General features: G+C 42.4%; 1 protein-coding gene across 1 annotated transcript in view; it reads right to left on the bottom strand.

Annotated features, from left to right (window-relative positions):
* LOC133015750 (protein unc-79 homolog) overlaps positions 1 to 18946 on the bottom strand; it is a 34728-nt gene extending 15782 nt beyond the window's left edge. Inside the window, exons 1-23 of the mRNA XM_061083017.1 lie at positions 18925 to 18946; positions 16828 to 16948; positions 13480 to 13793; positions 12586 to 12756; positions 11842 to 11937; positions 11676 to 11731; positions 10462 to 10591; positions 10275 to 10339; positions 9305 to 9393; positions 8418 to 8458; positions 8059 to 8087; positions 6728 to 6957; positions 6349 to 6520; positions 5977 to 6207; positions 5521 to 5711; positions 4213 to 4336; positions 3147 to 3287; positions 2431 to 2646; positions 1856 to 2083; positions 1492 to 1633; positions 695 to 774; positions 417 to 565; positions 123 to 280 (exon numbers count right to left, since the gene is read on the bottom strand). Coding sequence (XP_060939000.1) covers positions 123 to 280; positions 417 to 565; positions 695 to 774; positions 1492 to 1633; positions 1856 to 2083; positions 2431 to 2646; positions 3147 to 3287; positions 4213 to 4336; positions 5521 to 5711; positions 5977 to 6207; positions 6349 to 6520; positions 6728 to 6957; positions 8059 to 8087; positions 8418 to 8458; positions 9305 to 9393; positions 10275 to 10339; positions 10462 to 10591; positions 11676 to 11731; positions 11842 to 11937; positions 12586 to 12756; positions 13480 to 13793; positions 16828 to 16948; positions 18925 to 18946 — 3196 coding nt within the window. The remainder of the gene's footprint in view (positions 1 to 122; positions 281 to 416; positions 566 to 694; positions 775 to 1491; positions 1634 to 1855; positions 2084 to 2430; positions 2647 to 3146; positions 3288 to 4212; positions 4337 to 5520; positions 5712 to 5976; positions 6208 to 6348; positions 6521 to 6727; positions 6958 to 8058; positions 8088 to 8417; positions 8459 to 9304; positions 9394 to 10274; positions 10340 to 10461; positions 10592 to 11675; positions 11732 to 11841; positions 11938 to 12585; positions 12757 to 13479; positions 13794 to 16827; positions 16949 to 18924) is intronic.
* Between the last annotated feature and the right edge of the window lie 6820 nt (positions 18947 to 25766).

Raw genomic sequence — 25766 nt, forward strand, 5'->3', positions numbered from 1 at the left:
CTGCTGACATTTTGCTTAGGGGCTGGCAGGAAAAAGTCAGACTAATGCATGAATCAACTGACTGCGACAGGAGTTCAGTGCATGTCTGATAGCAGCAGAAGTAACTATTATCTGTCTCTCACCCGCTTCAAATCGTATTTTCCAGTCTTTGCTGTTGAAGTTTGAGTTGATGAGGTTCCAGAAGATGTCAGCCCCGTGGGATAAAGAGAGGGCGTGCAGGAGCTGGGGTACAGCCAGGGAGGCTAACTGGCAAACCTCTGACTTCAACATGGACCACAGACTGAAACACAGAAAGGACACCATCGACAAATGCACAATATACCATCAACAAGTTGGATAAATCAACAGCTGAGCAAAGATATTTCCATCTAATGGTCTTTTTTTTCTATGACCGAAGGGGAGTTGTGAGCACACACCACGGGATGAGCATCTTCTCCTGGATGTAGGCCAGAAACTGGGGGTGATCCTTGCTGGCGAGGTACAAACACTCTCCATGGAGACACAGGATCTTCAGACAGTGCAGCATGTTGAACAAGATGTCAGGCTCCTCAAACTTGGACATTTCCTGAATGTAAAGGAGACACTGAGTCACAGTGGGCCACAGGTGCATTCAAATAAATCTCAAAAAAAACATTCTTGAATGCTGTCATCATTTTTTTGCCTCAGTTTTTCTTATTCGTTTATTAAGAAGTACCTGCAGGACGGTGTATATGAGCTTCAGAGACACGGGGAGCTGCTGGTAGGAGAATTTCTTGTCAGAGTTATTCTTCATGGCTGGAAGGAAAAATACCGTAGTGTTTGAAATAAATTAACATTCCAATTGAGTACAACTCATTCAATTTGGGTACGGAATCCAGGAATTTATTTTCACTCTCTTTAAACCTTGCGAGATATGAGAGTGTTTTTTCCATTTTTTTTTTTTTTTTTATATTTTCACAATTTATTTGGAGAAAAGTTCATGAATGTTGATTTAAAAAATCAGGCATGTTTAGGGAACTGTTAGGCCTTGGCAGAGGTTTGTGCTCCTCTGAGTTCCATTTAGTTTGTGCTGTGTTTATAACCCTCTGTAAAGCGTGTTTGCCTGCTGCTGAGCAGCCTGCACACCACACTGTGATGCAGTATGGTAAGATGCTCTCAATTGTGGAGCAGTAAAAAGCCACCAGCAGCTTTACATTCTTAAGAAATATAACATGGTGAGCGATACAGGTGCTGGGTGACAGACTCTGTTACTTTGGAACAAGTCAGAGTTGCTGATTCCCCCAGAGTCCAGTCTTTGTGCTAAGTTAATTGGCCTCTGGCTCACGCTACATGTTTACTGTATCATGATCGCAGAGAGATATCAACTAGAACACAAAGTTACTCCTTTAAATTCCTTCAATCATTTAGATGAGAGAAACCAAATTCGTGAAATTCCCTAGAGGTGGAAGTATTCCTCAAAGGATTAAGGTAATGAAGTATTTTTGTTTGAACCACACCGTGTACAGTACATACTTGCATCATCAGGAGAGGGGTTACTGGGGTTGTCAGTATGTGTTCCACTTGGGTTGTCCCCTCCCTCCTTCCCAATCTCCGCCCCGATGCAGAAATCCATCTGAGGCAGGAGCAAAGTTTCCTCCAGACTGTCCGTGGGTTCCTGCAGGAAAATTAAACAACAAAACATCCCCTTAATATTTTCTACCATGTTTGATGAACGTACTTTGTGCTTTATGCCACAACAACATATGCTGAGCCTAGAACACACCGGTGTTTGTGACGCTGTGGTTGGGGACAGGATTACCGACGTCAAAGCCTTACCTGCTTAACCCACAGGACCTGTTTATATTTGGTGCAGAAAAATTCATGCTGTGTGTCTCACCACCAGGCGTATCTCTTCCCGGGGGGTCAACCTTTCCAGGAGCTCACAGCCCAGCTGGTAGCACAGGATGCTGGATTGGCACAGGCTACACTCCAGGGCCTTCTCATCCTTCTGGCAGGTGTGCGAGCCCCCCCACGGAGCTTGGAAGACGTTGTTGATAATGCCCACAATATCCTTCCCTAGGCTGCTGTCGAGACCCAGCATCACACCATCGTCCTGGAGCTCCATCTGGGACGGCCGGGGGAGACGACAGTAAAGACAGGGGCACAGAAAGTGGAGCGTCATACAAATGTCAAGGTCTTGCCTCTGGGCATGGTTGTCATTGAACTGTGTGTCACTTTCATTTTCATGTGTAAACTACGTGTGGTGCATATTAACATATTGAGGATTCACCCTTGGATATGCTTTGGTGATATAATACAGTACTGCAGGGTTTGTATTAGGATATTTTTCTTGCTAATCAACTCAGTCGTGGAATATTGTATAAATATCATCACCATCCCTCACTTGAAATATGATATAAAATACATGTATGTGTATTGTTTTGTTATTTCTCATCAGTACAATAAGGTCACCTGCTTCAGGATGAGGTCAAACATGAGGATGAAGCACCCGAGGTTCATGTCGTCATCATCACAATCCAGATCCAGGGCACAGTGGCCCGCGGCGTGACCCAGGTTTTTAAAGGGGCTGCAGCGCAGGGGGCTGCGGAACGGGCTCCTGAAGGGGCTGGGGAACGGGCTGAGCGTGTTGTGCTGCCCACGGCGTCCTGGATCTGACACCACACTCACCTGCAAATAAAGAATGCATCATTGTACGAAGTAAAATACGTGTTTTTGACTAAAATCTCAGAGGTTTTACGCTTTTGATCGTTTTTTAGTCTCCAAACAATGAATTCCTCACATATTAACTGTAATGACACATCACTACAGAGTTTCTAGGCTATAAACTTCAGTCACAAATCTACATCACAGTCAAGTTTAATTAAGCCCTTTCAGTGAGCTATATTTAGGCATTAGGAGTTACCATGGCAACATACAGTGCAGTACTTCCCAATGAATGGTAGGGACAGAAGCATAGAAGAGTATAAATGTGAACAACCGTATCATAAACAGGCATCTGACAGTCAGACATGAGATATCAAGAAAGGCGTTATAACATCTGGTCAGGTGACGATTTGAGTGAAGCGGGGGGGACGTAATATACTCTCTTACATAAGAGTGAGGTGATACTGCAATGACAAGAGGTGAAAATTAGCAGCAATCCCTGATATCCTTTTTGTCGTCCTCACCCTGCGAGCCCCAGTGTTGCCAGTCAGATCTGAGGCACGTGTCTTCCTCTGATTGGCCAGCTCCTTCAAAGAGTTCACTCCATCGGAGAACATCCCGATCAGTAGCTGGAGAGGCACCACGATGTCCAGCTCCGACAGCACCTACGCCCAAACAGAACTCACTGTTTCAATACACAACATCACAAACAAAAATATATAATATGCAGCATGCAGCTAATGTTTTGGTATGTGCACAGAGGACCTAAAAAGTGTACTATACCTTCCTGATTATATTAGATTAACTTTCATAGCAATGCGCTTTTTCAGAAATATTATCCCACTTACTCAGAATAAATTACGGAACAGGCAGTGGACAGATTTTATCTGGAACAATTTTTTTCTGGAGGAAAATTATGAAAACTCCAAATGGTTTTTTTTAGGATTTAAGCACCAAAATATCAATCACATCCATTTAAAAAAGATTATCTGAACAATGGATACTTCAATACCAGGGCAAAAGACATTAAAGCGGGATTCATAGCTTAATATCACTGGAATAAGTACTTTTTGACTTGAACTGATCCATAAATATAAATTTATGACCTGAATAACATCAACAGATCACAGAACTATACCATACAGAAAATAATGCTTGGAATCAAACTGAGCACCAGTTCTCTGTCTGATTTAAATGTGACCCATTTACTGAGTGTAAATTCATTCAATCTCTTGATCGCAGTGGTGACAGAAAACTTGAAATTGATCCATGTATACAGGGCAGCAAGCTGTGATTGCATATGCGATGAAAGGCAAGTTCCCTCCTATCTCTCTCTGTCTCATTCTGCAACCCAGATCCATATTCAGCAGGGCGCCTGCCCAGACTCACACACACACACTTGTCACACTTTGTGACAGCCTGTTCAATTCACACTCTCTGTGGACAGAACTGCAGGATGTGAACTGGACCCATGACACTGTGTGCGTGTGTGTGTGTGTGTGTGTGTGTGTGAGCGTGTGCGTGTGCGTCTGTACGTTTGTGTGTGTGTAAGTGTTTGTGTGCGTGTGTGTCTGTACGTGTGCTGCTTACATGCAGCCACAGCAGAGCCTGCTCTTGCACAGACGCTGGGTAGCCAGAGAATCTGCAGCTGATGAAGCCAAACATTTCTTCCATGGAGAAAGGCAGCGGGCACAGCTCAATATCAAACATTTTACTGCAGGGAGAAGGAAGACGAGAATAACACTTTTATGTTAATACATTTATACAGCATACATTCATCCTCAGATACTGTTATGCATCATTATTGTCACCTTCAAAATTGTTTCATGATGTGGTGATGCAGTTTAGTTGTTCTTAGGCTTCAGCTACACTATGTCTTCTTCAGCTGGTATTTTTTTTTTAAATATATATGTGTGTGTATATAGTTAAATGCCAAGATTGGTAACACTGTTGAAGCATTGACTAGGAGGTAATTAGCTTAGCTAAGTATAAAGACTAGCAGCAAGGGAAATTACTAACCTTACTTTCTACATAGCACATCTATATAAATATCTCTTGAATCAAGATTTAATCTGTACACAAGCAAAATATAAATAACACATGTTTGAGTTCTATTAGTGCATGGACATTAGAGTGTGGATACCTGACCCATGTTTGTCAGGTGTGGCCAAGTTGACTGGGATAGCCTATATTTTACACTGCACATGTATTTTATCAGTAATAACAAGCTTGTCAGGGACAGGTTGAAACAGATTCAATACAGCTACAATAACTGCATTGGGCTCAGGTCGGATAGGCTCGGAGAGAAACATGCGTCCACAGCTGCTCTCTAATGGACATCAGTGTGCTATCAATTGACTTAATAGAAAAAAGAAAAAAAGCTTTTTTCACTGACGATAACCTACTGTTGATAAACCCCTTAATCCAGGCTGGTCTATCACTTGAGTCGACATTTTTACATTTTGCATAGGTCATTAAAATATAAACCACTGGGACAAAAAAATTGTGAAACATCTCTATTTTTAGCTGTTGAAACTCAGAGATATTGTATTTTAGGAAAAGACTCTTCCTTAACTAATTTTGTGGAGTTCAGACAAATATCTGACATTTATTTCTGATGTTTAAACTTCAGAAATACATCTATAATCAAACAATAGCTATTGTAGCTGCAATTTTTTTAAGTTTTGTGCATTTTCCATCTTATCCAGCATAAGGAAAATACACCAGCAAATACAGAAATCAAAGAGATTTGCAGTTAATTGCTGCACTTCAAAATAAGCTGATCAAAAAGTGGCTTACACATTATAAACCTTCACTCCTGTTTACATGCTATACCAAAAGTCTTTAATACATGAACAAGCACAATAATATTTAAATATCTCTAGGAGGTGGACATACCTGAGAACTTCCCGGAACTCTTTGAGTTGGTTGTCGGGCACCTCAGTGCGGATGGCCTCCAGCCACTCGGGCATAAAACACTCCCACAGCGGCTGACTGATGACGTTGTAAGGTATCAGACACAGGATGCGGTTCAGACCCTCCTTCAACTGGGTCACTGTGCTACATGACTTGTCCCAGTAGCCTCCCACCTGGGGGGAAGACAACACAGACCGATGTAGATCAGATCCCGACCTGCCCTAAATCATTTTAATAAACCTCAGTCCTCAGTTAGATTCTGATGTTGTCACTGTCAACATGTGCAGATGTTACCATGTGCTATGACTAAGACAAACAGGAGTGAGGATGTGTATTGTCTGTATGTGTGTAGTCATGATGTTCACGTTCGCCTTGGGCATCCTTTATAATTCATTAATCATATGATGTATGCTTAGTTGACCTTGGTGTTCACCTTACCCTGGCAAATTCCACCGGTTTGGGCAGCAGACACATGACCATGACGTCGAAGCGCACTTCACACACCGTCTTCAGCCACTTGGTGACAAACTGAGGCTTCAGCTTTTCCACCAGGCTTCCAACCTCATCATCCATCATGTAGGCAGTGGAGTGAAACCACTGGAAGACCATGCTGACCAGCCGGGCCAGGCTCTCCGTAGGTGTGTTCTCATTGGGGGTGCACAGGCTCACCTAGGACACGTGTCACAGCAATCAGTCAGGGAACCATACATTCAACAGAGCAGCGATAAGAGGCCGAGTACAGTACACATTCTTATCTCAACCCTCCCTCCCTGTTTTTGAAAGACGCAGTAACAGCTTGTGATTACACACCAGGAACCAGATGCCGAACTGACTGAGGAGGCGCTGGTCATGCTGGTCGTCCTCCTTGTTATCAAACTCAATGTTGTCCAGGGAGTGGTGGGAGGCGGACAGGCCCATCTGACGGCGTCGGTTCATCTCAAACTCTCGCTGTTCTGCGTGAATCTCTGCCTCCTTCAGAAGGCTGTGTGGATGGGGAGAGTGAGATTGGATCAGAAGGAGGAGAGAAATAAAAATAGACTTAAGATATCCTGACATCACATATATATTATTAATATAATTTTCTGCCGTATTGTGGTCTATATTAATGTAAAAACGTGCTTCACAACGTTACAGGCTTCTGTCTTGTAACTGTCACTGGGATATGTTAGTGTAAACACTGTCAATGTACCTTATAACCGCTTCCACTGTGCAAACCAGCTCCTCCGCTCCGCACTCCCGTGTGTTGATGGGAGGGGGCGAGGTCTGGTACAGATGGGTCTCCGCCGCAGCCCCCACCTCACTGCTGTGGTGGTTGACATGGCAACGCTTGCAGTAGCGGACAGGCCGGTTGCCATGGCGCCCACAGCAACCAGCCGAGAAGCAGGTGACCACAGCCCGCCTAACATGAGAGCTACAGTTCTATAGTGCGAGGCCGAAACACGAGAGAAAGCAGGAGGAAGAGGAGAAGGAGGAGGAGAAGAAGGGATCATTTTAATTTCTATATTGGTAGCAGGCAAAAAAAAAAAAAATCAACAATCACAGTAAACCAGCCAATAATGTCTCACGACAAGCCCCTAAAAATAAACATAATTTTAGTTCCAAAATGCCTTCGTAATTAATATCTATCTTTGTAATTTGCATTTGTTTAGGAAAGTGGATCTGTCTACATCTGTGGCAAAAGAAAATGTCTTTATCCGTCCCCATGGTGTCTCAGGTTTCTAAAAATAAAAAGCATGGCACTAGAGAGGCATCCTAATCTGATCAGCCTCTAATCTTGTGCCATTAGGGGGATGCAGTGCTCCCTATCAAATTAAGATATCTGTCCTCTGATGGCGATTTCAATCATTCACTTGTCAAAGCTTTCAGCGAGAGAAAAAAGTTACTTATGATGTTGTTGTTGTCTGAAGTTTGTTCTGTGTTTGGTATCGTGGTGTAATTATAAGTAGCTATTCTCAGATGAAGAGCACTGTCGGATCACGTGTGAAACCCAGGTGGGAGTTTTAAAGAGCTTTCTGGAATAGGTGGGACAAAGCCTGATCAGAGAGGGAGGCTGTGGATTATGAAACAGACCAGGGTCCAGCTGTTTCCCCCGACAACGTCAGTCAGCTGCTCGGCCTGATGGGAATACCCGAGACCGGCTCACACTCAGGTTTCCCCGAGTCACAGTAGAAACCAGCAAGGAGGAGCTCTGCCTAAGGTTGTGTATTTGACCACCGCAAACAAACATTTATTTGAAATGATTTGGCTTTTACTGAGCCACTTCAGATTTTCAGATTCATAAATAAATGACCTTGCTATGGATCATAGGTAACCATTGATAGATCTTGAAGTATATTCAGGGTTAACCAATTCAATCGTTTCTGTCTACAGTGATAAAACAATTGAAACATTTACTGTTTGATATTTGATGGCTCATTGTTGGGTTTATCAGTTAAAGGTAGAATTTCATTAAATTATTGTAAATATAGAGAAAAGGAAATAATTGATATTAGAGTTCATGTTGCAGTATAAATATCTTACCTTCTTTTGACAAATGGCTGATATCTCTGCTGTAAAGAGAAATGAACAACAATGTTCAAGGCTTTTGTAAGTCATATCTTTCATTGCAAAATAATAATAAAAATAAACTATACATACAGAATATATCAGCAGTTTCTATACATGAAATTCAACTGAAGTAACCTACAGTATGGAAGATCATTCTTATCTACCTCTATACTCTGTCATTTATTGTTGCACCACAAACTTTACTTTATTTTAAGTACTGAATATATATAGGCTACACTATGTATATTATATTTTTTGTGTTTGTTTGTATGTGACAGTCTGTGATAAATGAATATTAAAGCTTTGACACACTTAAGTTTGCGAGCACTCACCTTGGGGCAGGAGAACATCAACAAGCCATTCAGGGTGGTCTCTGGAAAAATGTATAAACATTACATGATGTACAGGCAAAGGGCTCCTCAGAGTGTATATACTTCTATACATGTCCAGCTTGTGTCTACACAGCAGTCTCAACTTTCCACACAGCCAGAACACAAACTATCAGATAGTGTCAGATAATATAAACAAAAAAGTCATGTAATTCAAAATGCCACTGTGAAGAATACGAATACTTAGTTGGTTTTGCTGTCGTTATTGTGAGGCGTCCGTGCATTGTTTGCCCGGCCCACTTGCTTCCTGCAACTGTTTCATGTGTGTTGTTTCAAACCTGAGCCCCAATTCCTAAGTGGACCAAACTTTGCTGTGTATGAGGACCATGTGGCCTTTTCACCACATATCTGCCACTTTTGTTGCTTTGTTGTTTTTGCCTGCATCTAAGATTGTTGAGCCACCAACATATACCTGGCACGCTCAGCCAGCCAGCATCCCCACATGCACACATTTGGACTCCTGCCTGCTTCATTGTCATAACACTTCCTCTGTATGGATTTGAATTCTCAGAACCCTCCTGGTTGGACACTCTTGCCCATCCGAACCATTAGGAGTTTAGAACAATCCCACTACTGTATTTGGTTCACCCATTCTGTTACAACAGTTACAGGGAGAAAAGAGAAGAAATTGGCTGCGTGCTTTTGTGATGATGATCTCATTAGCGGCACAAGGGAATTACGTAACCATGGCGATGCATTTCCCCTGGGTTAAAGAGAGGAATAACGAGGCAGGCAGTGGGTGATGTATGTTTGGAATGGCATCTTATCGAAGTCGGGGGAGGATCTGGAGACGGAGAGACGAGGTGAAACATACATACATACATACGTACCCTGCTATCCTCTGGCTGCACTCCTCACATATATAAAGAGGAGGGGGCTTGTCTCCCAGGGCAACAGAAAGAGTGGGATCTATACACATCTGAAAAAGTGACATTGGAAGCGTTAGAAAATGTATGTGGCATTTAAATGATCGATATATTGACAGGTGGGAGCTGTTTTAGGATAGTGACAAACTTCCACAAAAAAAGAAGAATACTTACTTCCTACTTATCCTTCTAACATTTAATTTTCATAAACATCTTACTGTCCAAAGTGTCCTTTACCATGTGCCATCTCACATGCAGCTTTACTCTAAATGTGTAGTGTCATGCCGGAGGAATCATCCGACACGTGTACCTGCCCCCCCGCTCCTCTCTTTGCATGGCTGCGTGCATATGCTGCACTCCAGTCCCTTGCAACCTGTGCCCGGCCCTGTGTGAAACCCCCAACGCTCGTGGCCTCGATGTTCAGATGGTGCGCTGTAATTTACTGCGCTCACTTGATGCCACCCCATCCTGAAGGGCCGCGCGGGGTCACTACTTCCAATTAAGCCCCCACCCTCCCCACCCCTCCCACATACCCCCTCCATGCTCCTGGTAATTGAAATCTGGCCTCTGTCCATGCCCAGGCTCCTTCTCTATTTGTCAGCTTTAAGCACAGTTGAGTAAAGGCAGGCGGCAGCAGATAAAGCAGAGCAGCAGCTACGACGCTGGTGTAAGGGAAGATGATATCATTACCCCGCTCGTGCAGCTGCCTGGGCACGGACTGATTTATTTACCGGGGGGCTCACAGAGAGCCAAAACGCCACCGTGCCGGGTTGAACTCGGCAAGGCAATCTGACACATGCATTCCCGGTCAAATTCTCGGGGGAGGCAGCTGTTTGAACACATAGCACCCCACTAATCCATCATGTTTAAGTGACAAGGCACTGCAGACGTGAAGAGATGTAGGATCTTTCTATACATTTTACACTGAAGTCACCTTGACAGCAGGTTTATTGATGGCGTTGTGGCACTCGATGTGTTGACAGTGGATGGGATTCCAGGCTGATCCAGGAGGAGAGGCATTGAGGGAGGAGGATACAAACGAGGAAAACGGGGGAGAGATTAGACCTTTAGCTTGTTCAAGGACGGATGAAGCAGCAGATGTGACATTGAGAGATTCTGACCGGTGTACTGCAGCCCTCTGTATTCACTGATGGCTCCGGGGGGCTTCAGGTTGGGCCAGTAATGAAACAGCATCTGCACGGCAGGAGGTTTTACTTGGGATGGTCCGTATGATATGACGTAAAGAAGGTCCTGGAATTCACAGACAACATCAATAATGATTAAATTGCAATTGTAATAGATTTATTAGATATTTGTGAATAGTGAATGGAGCTAGCAGCAAATAGATTTTCATTCCAACCGGATTTATATCCATTTGTAAAGGCTACAAGTTGCTTTTATGACTATGACAAAATCTTTATATTTTATTTTATTTTCAAAAGAACAGTTTCAAGAGCTTTGAAATGTCTGTTTGTGAGTATGCTAAACATGAAGCTAGCACAATAGCCACCGATTAGCTTGGCACAACAGATACGAACAGAGGCTATTCGCTAGCTCGGTGATAATGAAGTGGAATTTTCGATAAAAGTTAACCACAGTTTTTTCTTCACAAACAAGATAAGAATGTGTTCATTCCTGTTTAACTCTTTATGCTAGGCCAAGCTAAGAGCTAGCTTATAAGAGTAGCTAGTTAGCTGTAGCTACATATTAACCATACAGACACAACTTTCTCCTTAAGAAGAGTAGACTATTTGTTAAATAAAATAAATAAGAAATCTCAACTTGGAATGAAACTTTTATATTTTGCAATATGTGCACATCATAGACTGTATAAGAAGATGAACAATCTGTCTCTACTTCTACGACCCAGAAATGAAACTAATATATCCTGGATATATGAAGGCTGCCATCCTGCTCATTTGGTGCCAGAGTCTGTGCAGTCAACGGATGGAGCCGAGGTAGCAAAGTCCTGTCGATACACTCACTCGACCAACCGTGAGTCAGCTGTCGTTGAATATATTTCACCATCTTTTATAGCATCGAATGAATAAAACCAAACTTACCACAGAAAGTAACATGTGAACATACAGTATAGAGTGATCAGAACTAACCAAAATGACAGACACCATCTCTACGAAACATTTATTCAACATATGATTTTACTTTTTAATTTGGTCCGTGCCTGATCCATTAACATGGAGGAGGCATAATTTAAAATCTGTAGTGGAGCCAGCCACCAGGTGGCGATTGAGAAGTTTTGGCTTCACTTTTAAGGAGCAGTTGGGTCGTCCATCTTTATATACAGTCTATTCTCTGCATCCAGAGGGTGACATACCTTCCACACTTCCTGTTTGTGCTTCATCAGACACTCCAACAATTGACAGTGATACACTGGAAAGAAGTAGAGATCAGTTAAGGCACAGAGACGTTACTACAAAACACTTGAGAGTGTAGGTCAGATTTGCATGCATGCTTCAAATGGGGTCGGTGTCATGGGTTACCTGGGTTTGTGGTGTACTGCATTGCAATCATGAGCATAGAGGAAGCAGACAGATTTACATAGGCTGGGACACCTCCTTCCCTTCGAGTGGAGCCCACTATAGACGAGCAAGGGAGAGAAAAGGAAAGGTCACTGTCTGGTCTCTTCAAGGAGGTAAGGAAGATTATTTTTTTGTCATTAATAGAACATTTGGGTGGTTTTCAAAGCTTAAAAGCATAGTTTACCCAAAAATGAAAAATTCACGAATTATCTAGTCACCACTATGTCGATGGCGGCGTGGCATTTGTTTTTGAATCCACAAAACAGACGAGATCAGAAACTGCAGTAGTACCTTTGGGAAGGATACCAGCTGACATTGTTTCGAGTCAAATTTGAGTGTCAGGGCTTAAGAACACTTGGATGACACCACAGGAACAGTATGGAGGCATTTTCTGTATTTGTTTCAGTTCTTTTTTTATGTTTTAAGAAGCAGTCACCATTAACCTCAATTGTATTTGATATGGCTGCAATGCTGTTGACCCCTGAAACTCCAAACGTGTTTTGTGGACTCAAACTCTCAGACCTCCATCGGCATAGTGGTGAGTAGACAATGAGTGCATTTTCAGTTTTGGGTGAACTATCCCTTTAAATGCCTAGAAACTGCTATTTGTGTAGTGTTTGATTTTCTACATTGCCACTGATGATGGGTTGAGTTCAATGTTTACAGGAGCCGAATATGTTGCATTAATGATCATGTGATACTTACATATAGCCATTGGGAGGAAAGATGTGCTCAGGTACTCAATGATGTCTTTGTGGAGGAAAGGGGGGAAAGTGGCTAAAGTGGAGATCATAGTATAGGGCAAAGTGCTGAGAATATCATCACTGAGAAAGGGCAGGAGGCAAGTTGTTGTATAAAATATGGACTGTCCAAGATCTGATGAGAAAGGGAAAAGGCAAAAAAAGAGACAGAGATATACAGACACTCATTCAATAAACTGCACATACAGTATTCACATACTGTATGTAGCCACAGATATCACATGAAAATTCATATTACAGTTTTAACAGTGCAAAAATAAAACGTCTGCAATTTGATCTTCTATTGAGGGCAGTAAAGGTTTCTTTAAAAGCCAGTGATGTAAAGTTTGCCCACAGGAGAAGTGGAGCAATCTAGTCAAAGAGATGGGTTTTCATGCTTTAGAGCTTTTTTTAAAACAGTGGTAAAATATTCATGAAAAATAAGAACACTGACTGTGATGCAGACTGGGGCCCGTGAAAAACAGTGTGGAACTATGTCATTCTCAGCTGTGCTCTAAACATTGCAGTTACCCACGCGTGATTTTCATTTAACTTAATATATTGGCACGTGACAACATAAGTTCAAACATTTCTCGCACTTGTACATAACAAACATGCAGTCAAGTATGATACACAGAAGAGAAAGCCTATGTCTGGTGTATCCAATGGCTTATGAACGAATAGGTTGACAGGATCCAGCGTGCTCCCAATCACCCCATGCATCCCTCAAGATCCTCAGCAGGACTTCTCTCTTCCCGTTACAAAAGAGGCCAAAAAAGCAGCAGTGGCTTCATGCAGGCCAGACGGCTCGGGGGGGGATGATGATGACAAACAGTGGTGCACTGGGGCCTTGACTCACCATGCTGACCGTGCTGCAGCAGGGGCACCAGGTCAAGCAGGGTCACGAGGGTCACATAGAGGCCCTGATAGTCCAGAGAGGGGTACTCTGAGAGCTGAGCGTCCCGACTCTGCTGCCCCTGCCCCCCGCGGTCTGACGGGGCATCGCGCAGAACGCTGTAAAGGAGGGAGCGAGTAACTGTAGGGTTGATGGAACTGACTTGTGGTCTTAGAGATGGGGTGAGTGGGAATGGCACAGGAAAAAGACACATGGTCATGGGCACGGCCAAATTGGAAGCTTCCTGGTTCTCCTTCCTGCCTGTGCGGGACAGAATGCTGCTCCGGGGGCGGGAGGGTAGGGGGGAGGGAGGGTAGGGGAGGGGGAACAAGGGAAAAAAAGAGACAACAAAGACACAAAAAAACAGCACATTACATTGAAATGGCACTACAGAGACAGCGTAAATAGAAAAAAACAAACCCAGATAAACCCCACATAGGATGCAGTGTCTCACTATTTGACTGTTTCACTGAAGGCACGGGCAATTTCTCCCTGCTTTGTCTGCTCAGAGTGACTCGAGTTCAATTTCATCTCGTTTTGTCTGCCTTTGCACTTGGAAAACAAAAAAAACATGAGCACAAACTGCAATGATCACTGCATCTCATGCGTATCTGGTGACAAGGAGCAAAAATATAAAAAATGGCATGTTTTCAGTGGCAACCCCATACTTCTCCAAAGAGGGACAGCGCAAACCACTGTCCCTCAATGGCTGCCGTCTTCCAATCAGCAAGGTCAGTGGTGGCCACTATGCAAAAAAAAAAAATGGCCAATGAGCCGTGGAATTTCTTTTTTAAAAATGAAATTTCCTTGTCTTTAGTGGGGCTGTCAAGGATGGGAGTGACACCAAATTGTTTCGGGAAAATACAGAGGTGACACTTTTGAAACATGCTTCAGCCAGTAATAAACATGTGTGTGAGGTTAGATCAAGTGCTCCTAGGTCACAGCACATGTTTATTGCACCAGAGAAATAATGTCCGTATGCATACGTTATGATACTGCACCAGTATCATCGGGAGAAATAATGAGATCCAACAGGCATATGGATTCAGGTTTCTAAAATAAATGTAACAACTAATCTACTGTAGAGGAGAAACTATAATGACAAAGGAAATAGGTTGTATCAACGGGGAGATGACTGTTAGCATCATGTTTGTGAGCTAATGCAAGATGGACAATTGTGTTTGCTGTCCCCGGGGGGAAGGTGGTGGACATTTTCAATTTCAAAGGGGGGGGGGGGGGGAGAAAAAACAAAAAGCAAAAAACTAGTCGGGGTTGAGTGTGGGAGCGTCTAGGGTGGAGGAGGGGGGAGGGTGGGGGCCAGAGAGCATTGCTCTTTTTTTTTTACTGCACATTTTTAAAGAGCTAAGCTGTTCTATCAGGCAAATGATTGGGATTTATCATGAGAGCCCAGATTATAAATGCTGCTGTATTGTTGTTGTTTTTTTCGGAAGGTCACTCAAAAAAGAGTTATAGCATTCACGGCAAGTGAGAAAGGGGATTTCATAAGTATTTTTTTTAACATATAACATTAGGTGCATAATGTTGAGATTATACGTGAACAGCAGAATGTAACATTTTCTGACCTAATCCCCTCAAAGTTATACTCTGCAAGATTTAAGTCCGCGTAGATTCATTCGTGACGCTGCGTCATTGTGCAGCACAAACTCAACCAGCATGACAACGGACTGTATCTCAAAGTATGACTTTTTCACTGCCCATATCTCATATAGAAAACATCATCAATTTGAACAATGAACATAGACATATAAAAAGACACGCTCACACGTACGCTGAACATGTACATACGTACGAACAGAACGACACAAGAGTTATACGACACATAAAACACATGTAGAAATGCACTGGTACAGACACATGACGTACATCGCCTGTCAGTCCCTGCGCTGTCAATAAAAGGTCAATGGCTACGTGTGTATCAGTAATCAAGACTTCAAAGCACCATCAAGACTCATCAGAGAAACAGGATTTCAAGCGTGTGGTGCTAAATCTTAAACCGTAGCTAAACAGTGGATGATTGCGGCCCACACCAGTCGTTCTCATGGGTGGTACAGTTTGGCACGAAGCCAGGGAGGCTCACTGGAGCAGAGAGCTCGGTTTGACTTGGAGAAAGACGGGAAGCTATGCCTCATCTTTAAGGAGGCCAACAGATTTGCATCTTCCCCTTTTTTCTGCCCTGACCTGTGCTGAACCAAAAAATGAGCGTATGAATCAGCAAACACCTCCTCTGGCTGTTTTCTGAAAGGCTGACTAATCCCACTTGATAACCCTCTTCCCCGTTTTTTTTGTATTCACTCTCTTTCTTTGCCCTGGTCTTCAGAAGGAACAGGTGGATGGATAATCCTGGAGTCCCCCACCTCCCCCCTCCCCGCTCAGGAAACAAGACCACCTCCTAATGACAAGCAGAATGATTTGTTCTGCATATCAGAGGCAAAGAGGCTGTTCTGCAGGAAAATATCGAGCAAGCAGTGGCATCATGGTGAGTGACTGTATTAGCACTCAGATGAAAAGATCATCAGCTGCAGCCCAGGATTTAAAACAGGATGCAGGGTGTAGGACGGCCCTTCAGAAATGCACAAAGCATCCGGGATACTCAGTGGATGAATCTCAAATAGATACCACCCTACACTGGTAATAATCATGAAAATGGGACAAACAGGTTCAGCCTCCGGCAATCACACCCTTTATTTGTAAATGAACTAATAAGTCACAACAACACTGGAGTTCTTTATGAAGCCAGATGACAAAATTTTTTAATTATCTCCACCGTCTATTTTTAAATGGAAAGAAGCTCAGGCTAAGTAAAAAGAGAAAAGACACATGATGAAATTAGATGTGTCTAAAATGGCTGCCTACTTGACCTGTGTGTGAGGAGGAAATAACATGTTGTTCCTTCCTCTGGCTTTCACAGCACCCAGAGGAGCAGGATGACCCTGCGACTGCAGAGCAGGAGGACCTGCCTCTCTCTGGAAAGGACACTAGAGCCCACCCACCCCCCCGGAAGCGTTAATCTAGCTGTCGGCCACTGAATCAATAAACACCACTGAGCTGCCTATCTCTGCTGCTACTTTCACACAAACCATTTTACTTCAGGGTAAATCTGCTACACTCTCCTATCAGTAGATGGAGCTGGCCATTTCCCTATAACTTCCTTTTTTATGCAGTAAATTCATAATGGTGTCACTGTCGTCCCTTTGAGAAAGTGTGCACTGTACTGTGAACTCTCCTGATGCTAAATATCAAACATTCTACAGGCTGTTACTTCGCCTGTTGGCTCTAAAGCAGGGTACTTACCTGAGCAGGGTTTGGGAAAAGTATTTCAGTGTGTTTGCAATGTCTGTTCCAGAGGGCACTGGGTAAATATTGTGTTGCACACGGTTGTGATACTCTTGCAAGTATCGTATCTTAGAGGCAACTAGACAAAATAAAAAGCAGAGTAACAAGTAAATCAACACTAGAAAGACTGTTGTAATGAGTAAAGAGCACAAGAATAAGGCAAACATGCATACATATATACATCTGTTGTTGTTTCTCCGCGACAAGACCCAACTGCATGTAATTTGGATGTTTTAAACATAGAGTCTGTGATTCCATGGCTCTCTGACCTTCTTTAGGTGACCTTTTGGGTATAGCGGCAAGGTCACAGGAGGCCCTAGAGGAGGCAGTAACCTATGGCTTACAGAAACACGCTCGTGGACAAAGGGTTGCCAGCTCAAGTCCCGAGACAAGCTGGGAAATTGCGTTCGAGGGTGAACACGAGGGAGGACTCACTCATTCCCTTCACAAATGTCACTGAGAGACATTTCAGCATGGAGTCCAGTGGAACTTAGCTCCCTCAAGTCTCTGTCTTTGGGTTTGAGCATTTTATTTGTTGTTTTCGCCTGGTTAAGTAAAGGTTCAAATAGGTTGGGTGTTGGTGATCGCTGACCCATTTTCTGTGACTTTGGACTGCGATGTTTAGCTTCCTCTCTGACCTGTAAATGACAAACCCCCAAAATAAAAATAACAGCAGCTGGCTGTAGGCATGTGTGGTCAGAGAACTGAGCTGTGGTACAGTGCTGCATCACACATGATTCCCTCTCTTCCCTGAGGGATGAACGATGAGGAGCCAAGGATATGTTTGTCCACGTTTGTTGGCAGGATTACGCAAAAACTGCTTAACTGATTTCCAAATGTAGGAACTTTTTTTTCTTCAACATTGTGAGATTGGGGCGTAGTTCTAATGGTGCAGTTCGGTTGCCAATCCAGCTCCATTTAAAATTCAGATCTAGTGAATTTAAATGTGGTTTTATAAGGAGACTGTATGTACTCTGCTTTTAATATTGGGAGAAAGTCTCTTCAAGTGTACCCAGGATTAACTATTTATCATGGTCAGCATCAAATTGTGTCAATACTATATTATAATAGTACACTAGTCTATCGTAATTGCACTTTGATGGTGGGCTGATATGAAAAGTCCTCACTGACATTTTGATAAAACAAGTCAATAGACAAAGGACCCTAAAGATAAATAAACTGCCAATATGATGTTTGACAGTAGAACAACATATTGATTCATCTTTTTCTAATATTAGCCTGGTCGATTCTTCAATATATAACCTATAAACAACATTAGCAACAATCAACTTTTAGCCAAACGAAGTGGAAGCCACTAAACAACAAGTTTGACCTCACCTTTTTACAATTTTAGTTGGTTTAAATTCAATTACGTGCGCAATTCCTTAATAAAATAAAGTCTGCCAGGTTCGTTCAGTCCAGATGGGAGGGGATGTGGAGGCAGAGGCTGGTGCTGGTTTCCACCTGTTCCAATGCAAACCGAGGGAGGGGGGTGTGATGATGAAGATGCTGATGAAGAGGAGGAGGAGGAAATCATCAGCAGCCTTCGGGGCGCCGTGTGATCAAACCCACGTTATCGATCAATCTAATGCCACCATATTGGTCGGTGGGAGAATCTTGTCGGGTCGACCTTGAGAGCAGCAGCACCACAGCTCGACCCCCCCATGCAGCCACGTCAATCAATCAAATACACACACGGCCATTCATTTTATTGCTACGACATTTTCTTTTTCCTCTGTGAACCCTGCAGTTGGACGGAGAGATGGACGGAGAGAGGTGTGTGTGAGCACCGAGCCTCCAGCCATCCTCTGCGGTGCGAGAGAGAGAGAGAGGGAGAGGGAGAGGGAGAGAGAGAGAGAGAGGGAGAGAGAGAGGACGTGTTGCAACAACCTGCCCTGGCAACCGCGCGTTCATCACCAAGGACAGCTCCCCTCATCCGCTCCCATGGTTGAATCAACCCCCGAATCACAGCTTCACCCGCATGTAAAGACAGGTGGAAACACACACACACACACACACACACACACACACACACACACACAGATCCGTACTTACACTGCTCTGCCTTCGTGGACATCTCGCAGACTCTTGGGGAAACATATAACCCAGACTGTCAGTGGTTTTTTCACTGTGGTTTTCGGTCTGTTCCTTTTTCCTCTTTCCTCCCCCGGCGTTGCGTTTCCCTCAGCGGTGAAAAAGTGAATGTACTCCCCCTCTCAGCAGCCCAGGCTCCGGGCTTGGTTGTACCACTCCTGCGCGGTGGTGGTTCATGCGCTGTGGGTTTTTTGTCAGTGGTCGGTTTCTCGCTGAGCTTTTAGTGGAAATAAAATGAGAGACTCGCTTTGTTTAATTTTTTAGGAGTCTGTTTTCCATCTCAGGAATTTATTTTGTCTTCCAATGTGGAGAGGGATGCTTTATATACACACCTCCCACCACACTACCTTTCCAAAAATGGACTGATCCGGCTTTGACAAATTGTCATTCAAGAATTTCAACAAGCCCATCAGTCTTCTTTGAGATGATGACAGTGGAGGAAACACACAGACCTCATCTGGGTGTTTGCTCCAATATTGAATTGTCTTTTGCCGTTATGGTGCAGGATGAATAGGTTAACATGCAACAGATGGTTGTCACACAGTCATAAATAATGTAGGGCTGCATGAAATATATATCAAGATAAAAATGGTTTGTATCAGTCGATGATTATCACAAATTATTATTTTTATTTCAACTTTGAATGACCGATTTTTGCTCCTGAGTAAAGGTCATGTTAAACTCTTCTTTTTGAGAAGAGAGGTAAATTTATTGATAAAAACAAAACAACATGGAAAACATTACGGACACCTTTTCATTCTCAGAGAGTTCATTTTTTTTTTCTCACTGAGTTATTATTTGTTTGTATATATTTTTGTGTTTTTTGTGTTTTTTATATTTGTGAGGTACTTTGCAACTATGTTTTGAGAAGTGCAATATGACTAGATATTATTAAATACAGGTGTCATACACTATATTCACAACACACATCTTCCATATCAATAATACTTCAAGGCATCCAATGTGACCATAACAGCTATTTTGACCGTTTGATATTGACTTTTATTTCTCCATTGTCCACAGATTTGACAACTTCAGATTATTAGATTATATACCATTCAATATACAATTCGATTATTCTTAGATCAAACAATGCATAATAATTATATTGCTATTTATTGAGCCTTTGTTATATTACTAGTGGTGAAATTACATGGCTATTGATATTGTTTTATTACACACACATCATAACCCTGATGGGCAAGGTTGGAAAATCAGATGTTCAATGTTTGTTTTTGTGTTTATGGGAAATTACGTCCTGGATCCTTTATTAGGTCTGAGGCCCTGTCAGACGCTTCCCATTATGCTTTGTGCCAAGAACTGTTGGAGTCTCTTCATCACATCTCCACCTGGTGAGGAGCAACATCCATCTTGGGGTCAGGGGACAAAACACACAAACACCCAGGGCGGGTGAGGGTTTGGGACATCTGACCCCGGAATGATCCCCCCACTTGTTACCACTCAAATTGTGTTGAAGCACATATTAAGTATTTTTAAATGTTCCATTGAAATCAGTCAACAAAGTTCCCTTCTTATTCATCTAGAAATAAAACACAACACAGCAGATAGCATGTGAAACTCTTTATTCAGTTTCCTCATGCTTCAAACCTGACAAAGGTTTTTCTTCCACTCCAAATATTTGACACATTGGAAGTGGTTCAAGGCAACAGAAGTGCACGGTTGTTGCAGGAGTCACTGGTGTGGAGGGGATCTCTGCCGATACTGAGGGATGTGATACAGGATCCATCCAGCCGGGGCCAGGAGAGAAACAGCAAACACACACAAGGCAAAGATAGATTTCTGCAAGAAAGTCAATGAGAACAGTAAGAAAATGCTTCAATAACAGACATTTGGATCTTTGTAATAGATTTAAATATTTGCATGAAAGCTAATACACACATTAAAGGCACTGTATATTATCACCAAGACCTCTCCTGTTATCAGGCAAGGGGGGGGGGGGTTCACGTCAGAGGGTCCCAATCTCAGTGACTCATCGGACAATATAAGCAGCAGCCTTGTGTCTTCCTACCATGATATTCCCTTAGTCCCTCTGCACTCTGCTACTATTAACCTGAGCCAGGCTTTGTAAAAGCCCCTGTGCATGTCCCTGAGGACAGATCAACAGATTTATAGTGGCATAAACACTGTCTGCTGTGTTTCGGTTCCATCCTTGGATCCGTTTTCAGAGACCAGAGCTTCTCACTAACTTATGGATAAGAAATGAATAAAACATCTCTCCCATCCTGCAGGCCGAGGATACAGAGTTCGCTTGAATTCCTCGCATTAGAGGCAATAAAGTGAAGTATCACAGGCACTGACTTCCCATGGAGATTGACCGTTGTACTCTTTCTATTTGTATGTATAATATTTGCCAAGTATAATATTTAAAGTTTAAACTTTATAGCAAGTGGTGGAGCTGAATCCTAGCTTGTGAGCTGAGAGTGGCTGCTGCAGCTGCTGCGAAGGGAGAGCATGAAGAAACTAAAGCATTTTCTGAAAATGTAAGCCTGTATCCTTTTCAAGTAGTACTTTTTTCAAGTAGTACCCCAAATTATAATTATGAACCCCAAAAATAGAATTATAGTGTCCCCTTTAACTGTAACTCTGCACCCAGTTGCACAGGTATCAGTACCAGTAAGGTTGCAAAAGGCTCTCAGACACAATTCAGATAATATGCATGAACTTCACTTCAGTTAAGTCCTACGTTAAGTTAATTGTCCTGCCAGGAGAAATTTATCTGGCAGCAGAGCACAGATAAAAACAATTAAAATGCACATACTTTACAATAACATGACACTAAGATCAATAAAACAGTGAAGGCATAAACAAACAACCTCATATGTAAATCAAATATACATATTGAACTACGTACATCAGCAAATCTAAATCTTTTGCCCTTTAGCCTTGGGACCGTGCCCCTCTGACCTGTACCAAACAACTACAGCAATCAGACCTACCACTGGCCCGATCTTTTCCTTTGGAGGCTTGCCAGAGATGATCCACCTGAGATTCTGCTGATACGATTTCATCAACATGGACCTGGTCACAGCTGGTCTCTTCAGAGCAGAGAACATCATCCTGCTTTGTTCAGCTCGCACTCACCCTCCTCTACTCTGAGGAAAAGTTCCTGTGGAAACTTCTCCTCATATCCTGTGAGATGGGAAGAGATTGTCAAAATCTCATCTCATTCCCATCACTGCTTCTGGGAGGAGTCACTTCCGTGGGCCAAAGACTTTCATGTAAACAAACTGAGCAAAGGTCCCATCAGGGCAGAGACTGTTGGGATGACAACTGATTAAAACAAACACCATCAACTGAGTCAGCACAAAAAGTAACTAGGTTAAATCTAAAAGTTCAACAGACCAATATAAATGGCATTATTTTTGACATTTTATTTAATTAATATTGATCATAATATCAACTATGAAGAAACCACTTTAAATAACTGTGGGAATGACTCATCATGAAGAAGCAACAATAAAATTAACTTTGTGTTCAGATTCCAACATTTCATTAAATGATATTGAAACTACTGTTATCACCAATACTTTGCATATCTTTTATTAACAAAAGAGAGAGAGAGACCAGAAACAGCACCATCAGGTTTCAGCTCTAAATTGAAAACAATAAGAGTGATCATTATGGATGTTATTAATGATAGCAGCAACAATTAATATTAATAACAATAATAATATTAGTAATAATTGTTGTTGTTGTCTGAATCCTGCAGCTCTGCAGTCAGAGATACCTGCAGAGAGAAACGGAAAGAGAGAGGGAGAAAGAGACAGGAAGCGAAAGAGAGAGAGAGAGAAGGAGAGATAGAGAAAGCAGAAGAGAAAGAGGCAGAGGGAGAAAGAGAAAGAGGCAAAGAAAGTGAGACAGACAGAGAGAAAGCGAAAGAAAGAGAAAAAGCGGTAGAGAAAGATGTAGAGAGATAGAAAGGAAGAGAGAAAGAGAGAACACAAAGTTAGTGACATGTAGTCAAATAAATAAATGTGGGGGGGACAGAGAGACAGGAAGAAGGGGAGAAGGGCTCAGTGCATGATGGGAGTTCCCTGAGCAGTCTGGGCCTATAGCAGCACAACTAGGGGTGGTTCAGCGCTCACCTAATCCTAACTGTATGCTGTCGCCCTCTACAGGAGGCCCAGGGAACTTCAACTGAGGAGCAAACTTTTTACAGCAACTATACCCAACTTTCAATAATGCTTCACTAGCCTTTGTCTTCGGACTGGATGTGTATCCTCTATTCAGCGCCGGCCGGTTGTTGTCAAGGTTTGTTTTTCTCATTTTGTGCATCCAGCAGCGTCGAGTGGAATGGCATATGCAAGTCAACTTGCCATGGCCGACCTCCGACACCCAACGGGACAGGTTCTGTTTGCGACTTGGATTGCTGCTCTGGCTGGATTCGCTGCATGGTATCTGATGTGATTCGCCTCCAGCCTGTCATTTTGCTGCTGAGAGAGGGAAAGAGGGAGAGGGAGGAGAACCATTGAAGGAAGGCGAATAAGGAGATTGAGACCATTTCATAGTTTAATACAAACATTCTTTAGGGGTCCAAGCTAATTCAATATTGCACTTAAAAACTGTAACTGGCTATACAGCTGACAATGATGCACCTATATACAAAACACTGTTACACAAGTACAGTTCTTTTTTTAAAATCCATTCTCACATTTCGTAATTCATACTTGGCCTCCAGAAAGTTGATACATGTGCACAAGTGATAGGAATCCGAAGCTGTTTTTCAAAATATAGCACACCTACACTTTGACAAGTGAATGTTTTATTAAAACTATTTCAGATAATTGAATGTCTACTGATGCATGTTGAAATGATTTAATTCTTTGCTTTGGGTTTTTAAGCTATATTATGATTAAGGTGTAAACAGAGAAGTTTGAGAAGGAAATTTTCTTCTTCTAATATTAATGGTTTATCTAAATTCTTCTAATAGACCTGTAGTTTATCTACTTGACGGTTACTTATGTTCGAGGTAGGTCTTTTAACATCTCATTTGTTTTGAATACACAAGTATCCACCATCGCTCCATCATCCATATGACTTTGACGTAAGTTTTCTCCTGTTAGTACAAAATTATAATAATACAAAATGAATTACACTGCATGTGTAATTAATTTTCACCCTGACACAGTATGCTTGTTGCACACAGAGTACCAAAGGATATGTGTTGATAGTAACATTTAAACCAGGATGCTGTGCTCTCAACGCATACTGCATGTGACTATGCAGTATTCTTTCATTAGCAAAGCTCATTCAGGACAACAGCTGGAGTGCAGATGTTTGGTCACAGCCATGGAAACCTAAGTAATGATACTAATGTGTTATGCATTCATGTTTCTCAGGTTCCTGCTGCTGCAGAAATATGGCAATATAGTATGTTGGGCATGGACTGCCTGATATACCCCTGTAGTGTCCATGTTTAATTCATTTTCATGCCAGTGTTTTTTTTTTAAATGCTAAAAGTGTTATTGGAAATACAAAAGGGACACATACTAGAATTTCAGGGACGCAGGTTGAGTAAAACTTAGTGTTACTTGGGGAGGACTAATTTGTGTTGGTTTTGAATTCTCTTGCATTTTCATTAACCCCAGTTCTTGTATCCCTTTGTGTGTCTAACTGAACAGAGCTTTATTAGTAACTGAAGAGATAGAGTAACCTTCATGGTATGTGAGAGGGAAAATCCAATAGTATTTCCTACTGCTAACGGTGAAATGAAACTCCCTTCTTTTTTTTCTGTTCATGCTGAAATAAAGTGGATTCACTTGGTCTGACGTTTTCGATCACATCTTTATAAAACAACCTAGTGGGTAGAGTCATAGTGGTCGTTCTTCAACACGAAGGTCCCGGGTTCGAACCCCAATCTTTCTTATCTTCGTGCCGGCAATATACTGAACTCTTAAAATTGGCAGGATTTCAATCACCTATTAATTGAAAAATATATTACACTATGTAAATTTAAATTAATTAAATATAAAAAAAGAAAAAAGAAAAATTTAATTTAATTAAATGAATAAAAAAAAAATTAAAAAAAAACCTGCCTGCGCAATGGGCTTCTGCTCAGGATGTGCGCAGTGGGTTTCTGCGCAGTATGTGCGCAATAGGCTCCAGCGCAGGATGTGCGCGCGCGTTTTTTTTTTTTTCATTTAATTTCATTTAATTTTTTTAATTTAATATAATTTAATTATTATTTTTTATTTTTATATAATTTGAAATGGTTATGGTTCATTTTTGTTTTTAAATTTACATATTATTAGATATTGTGCAATGAATAGGTGGTTGAAGTCCTGCCAACACGACAGCCTGCCAAATTTACCCATGAGTTCGGACCCAGCTCCTGTGTCCACTGGCGTCCTGGTTCCACCCATGGCAGCGTAGTGGCGTGGGGCTCGCTCATCCCTGCGGCCCAGGGAGCGCATTTCTCCGAGCTGGTTCAGGGGACCGCTTTTCGCGGCGCTTCTACCTCCGGTGCGTCCCGGGGTTAGAGGATGATGGTGTGACGTTAATATATTGTTTTACATTGCATGTGTCACGTCATGATAATTCAGTCCTTTGTGCCGCCCTCTCGGCATTTTTCACCCTAGGCAACCGCCTATGTCGCCTGTACCAGCAGCCGCCCCTGACTCTATTAAGAAACAGCTGATGTTCTCATGCAGGGTAAAAGGTTGATAGGATTTCTTGACACGTACATACCCTCCACGTTGCCCACTACCCCAGTCACATCGCTAGAGGGCGCTGGTCAATGTCTTATTGCATAAAGTGCTGTGTTACTGACGGGCCTCCCGACT

This window comes from Limanda limanda, chromosome 12 (genome assembly GCF_963576545.1).
Source record: "Limanda limanda chromosome 12, fLimLim1.1, whole genome shotgun sequence".
NCBI lineage: Eukaryota > Metazoa > Chordata > Actinopteri > Pleuronectiformes > Pleuronectidae > Limanda > Limanda limanda.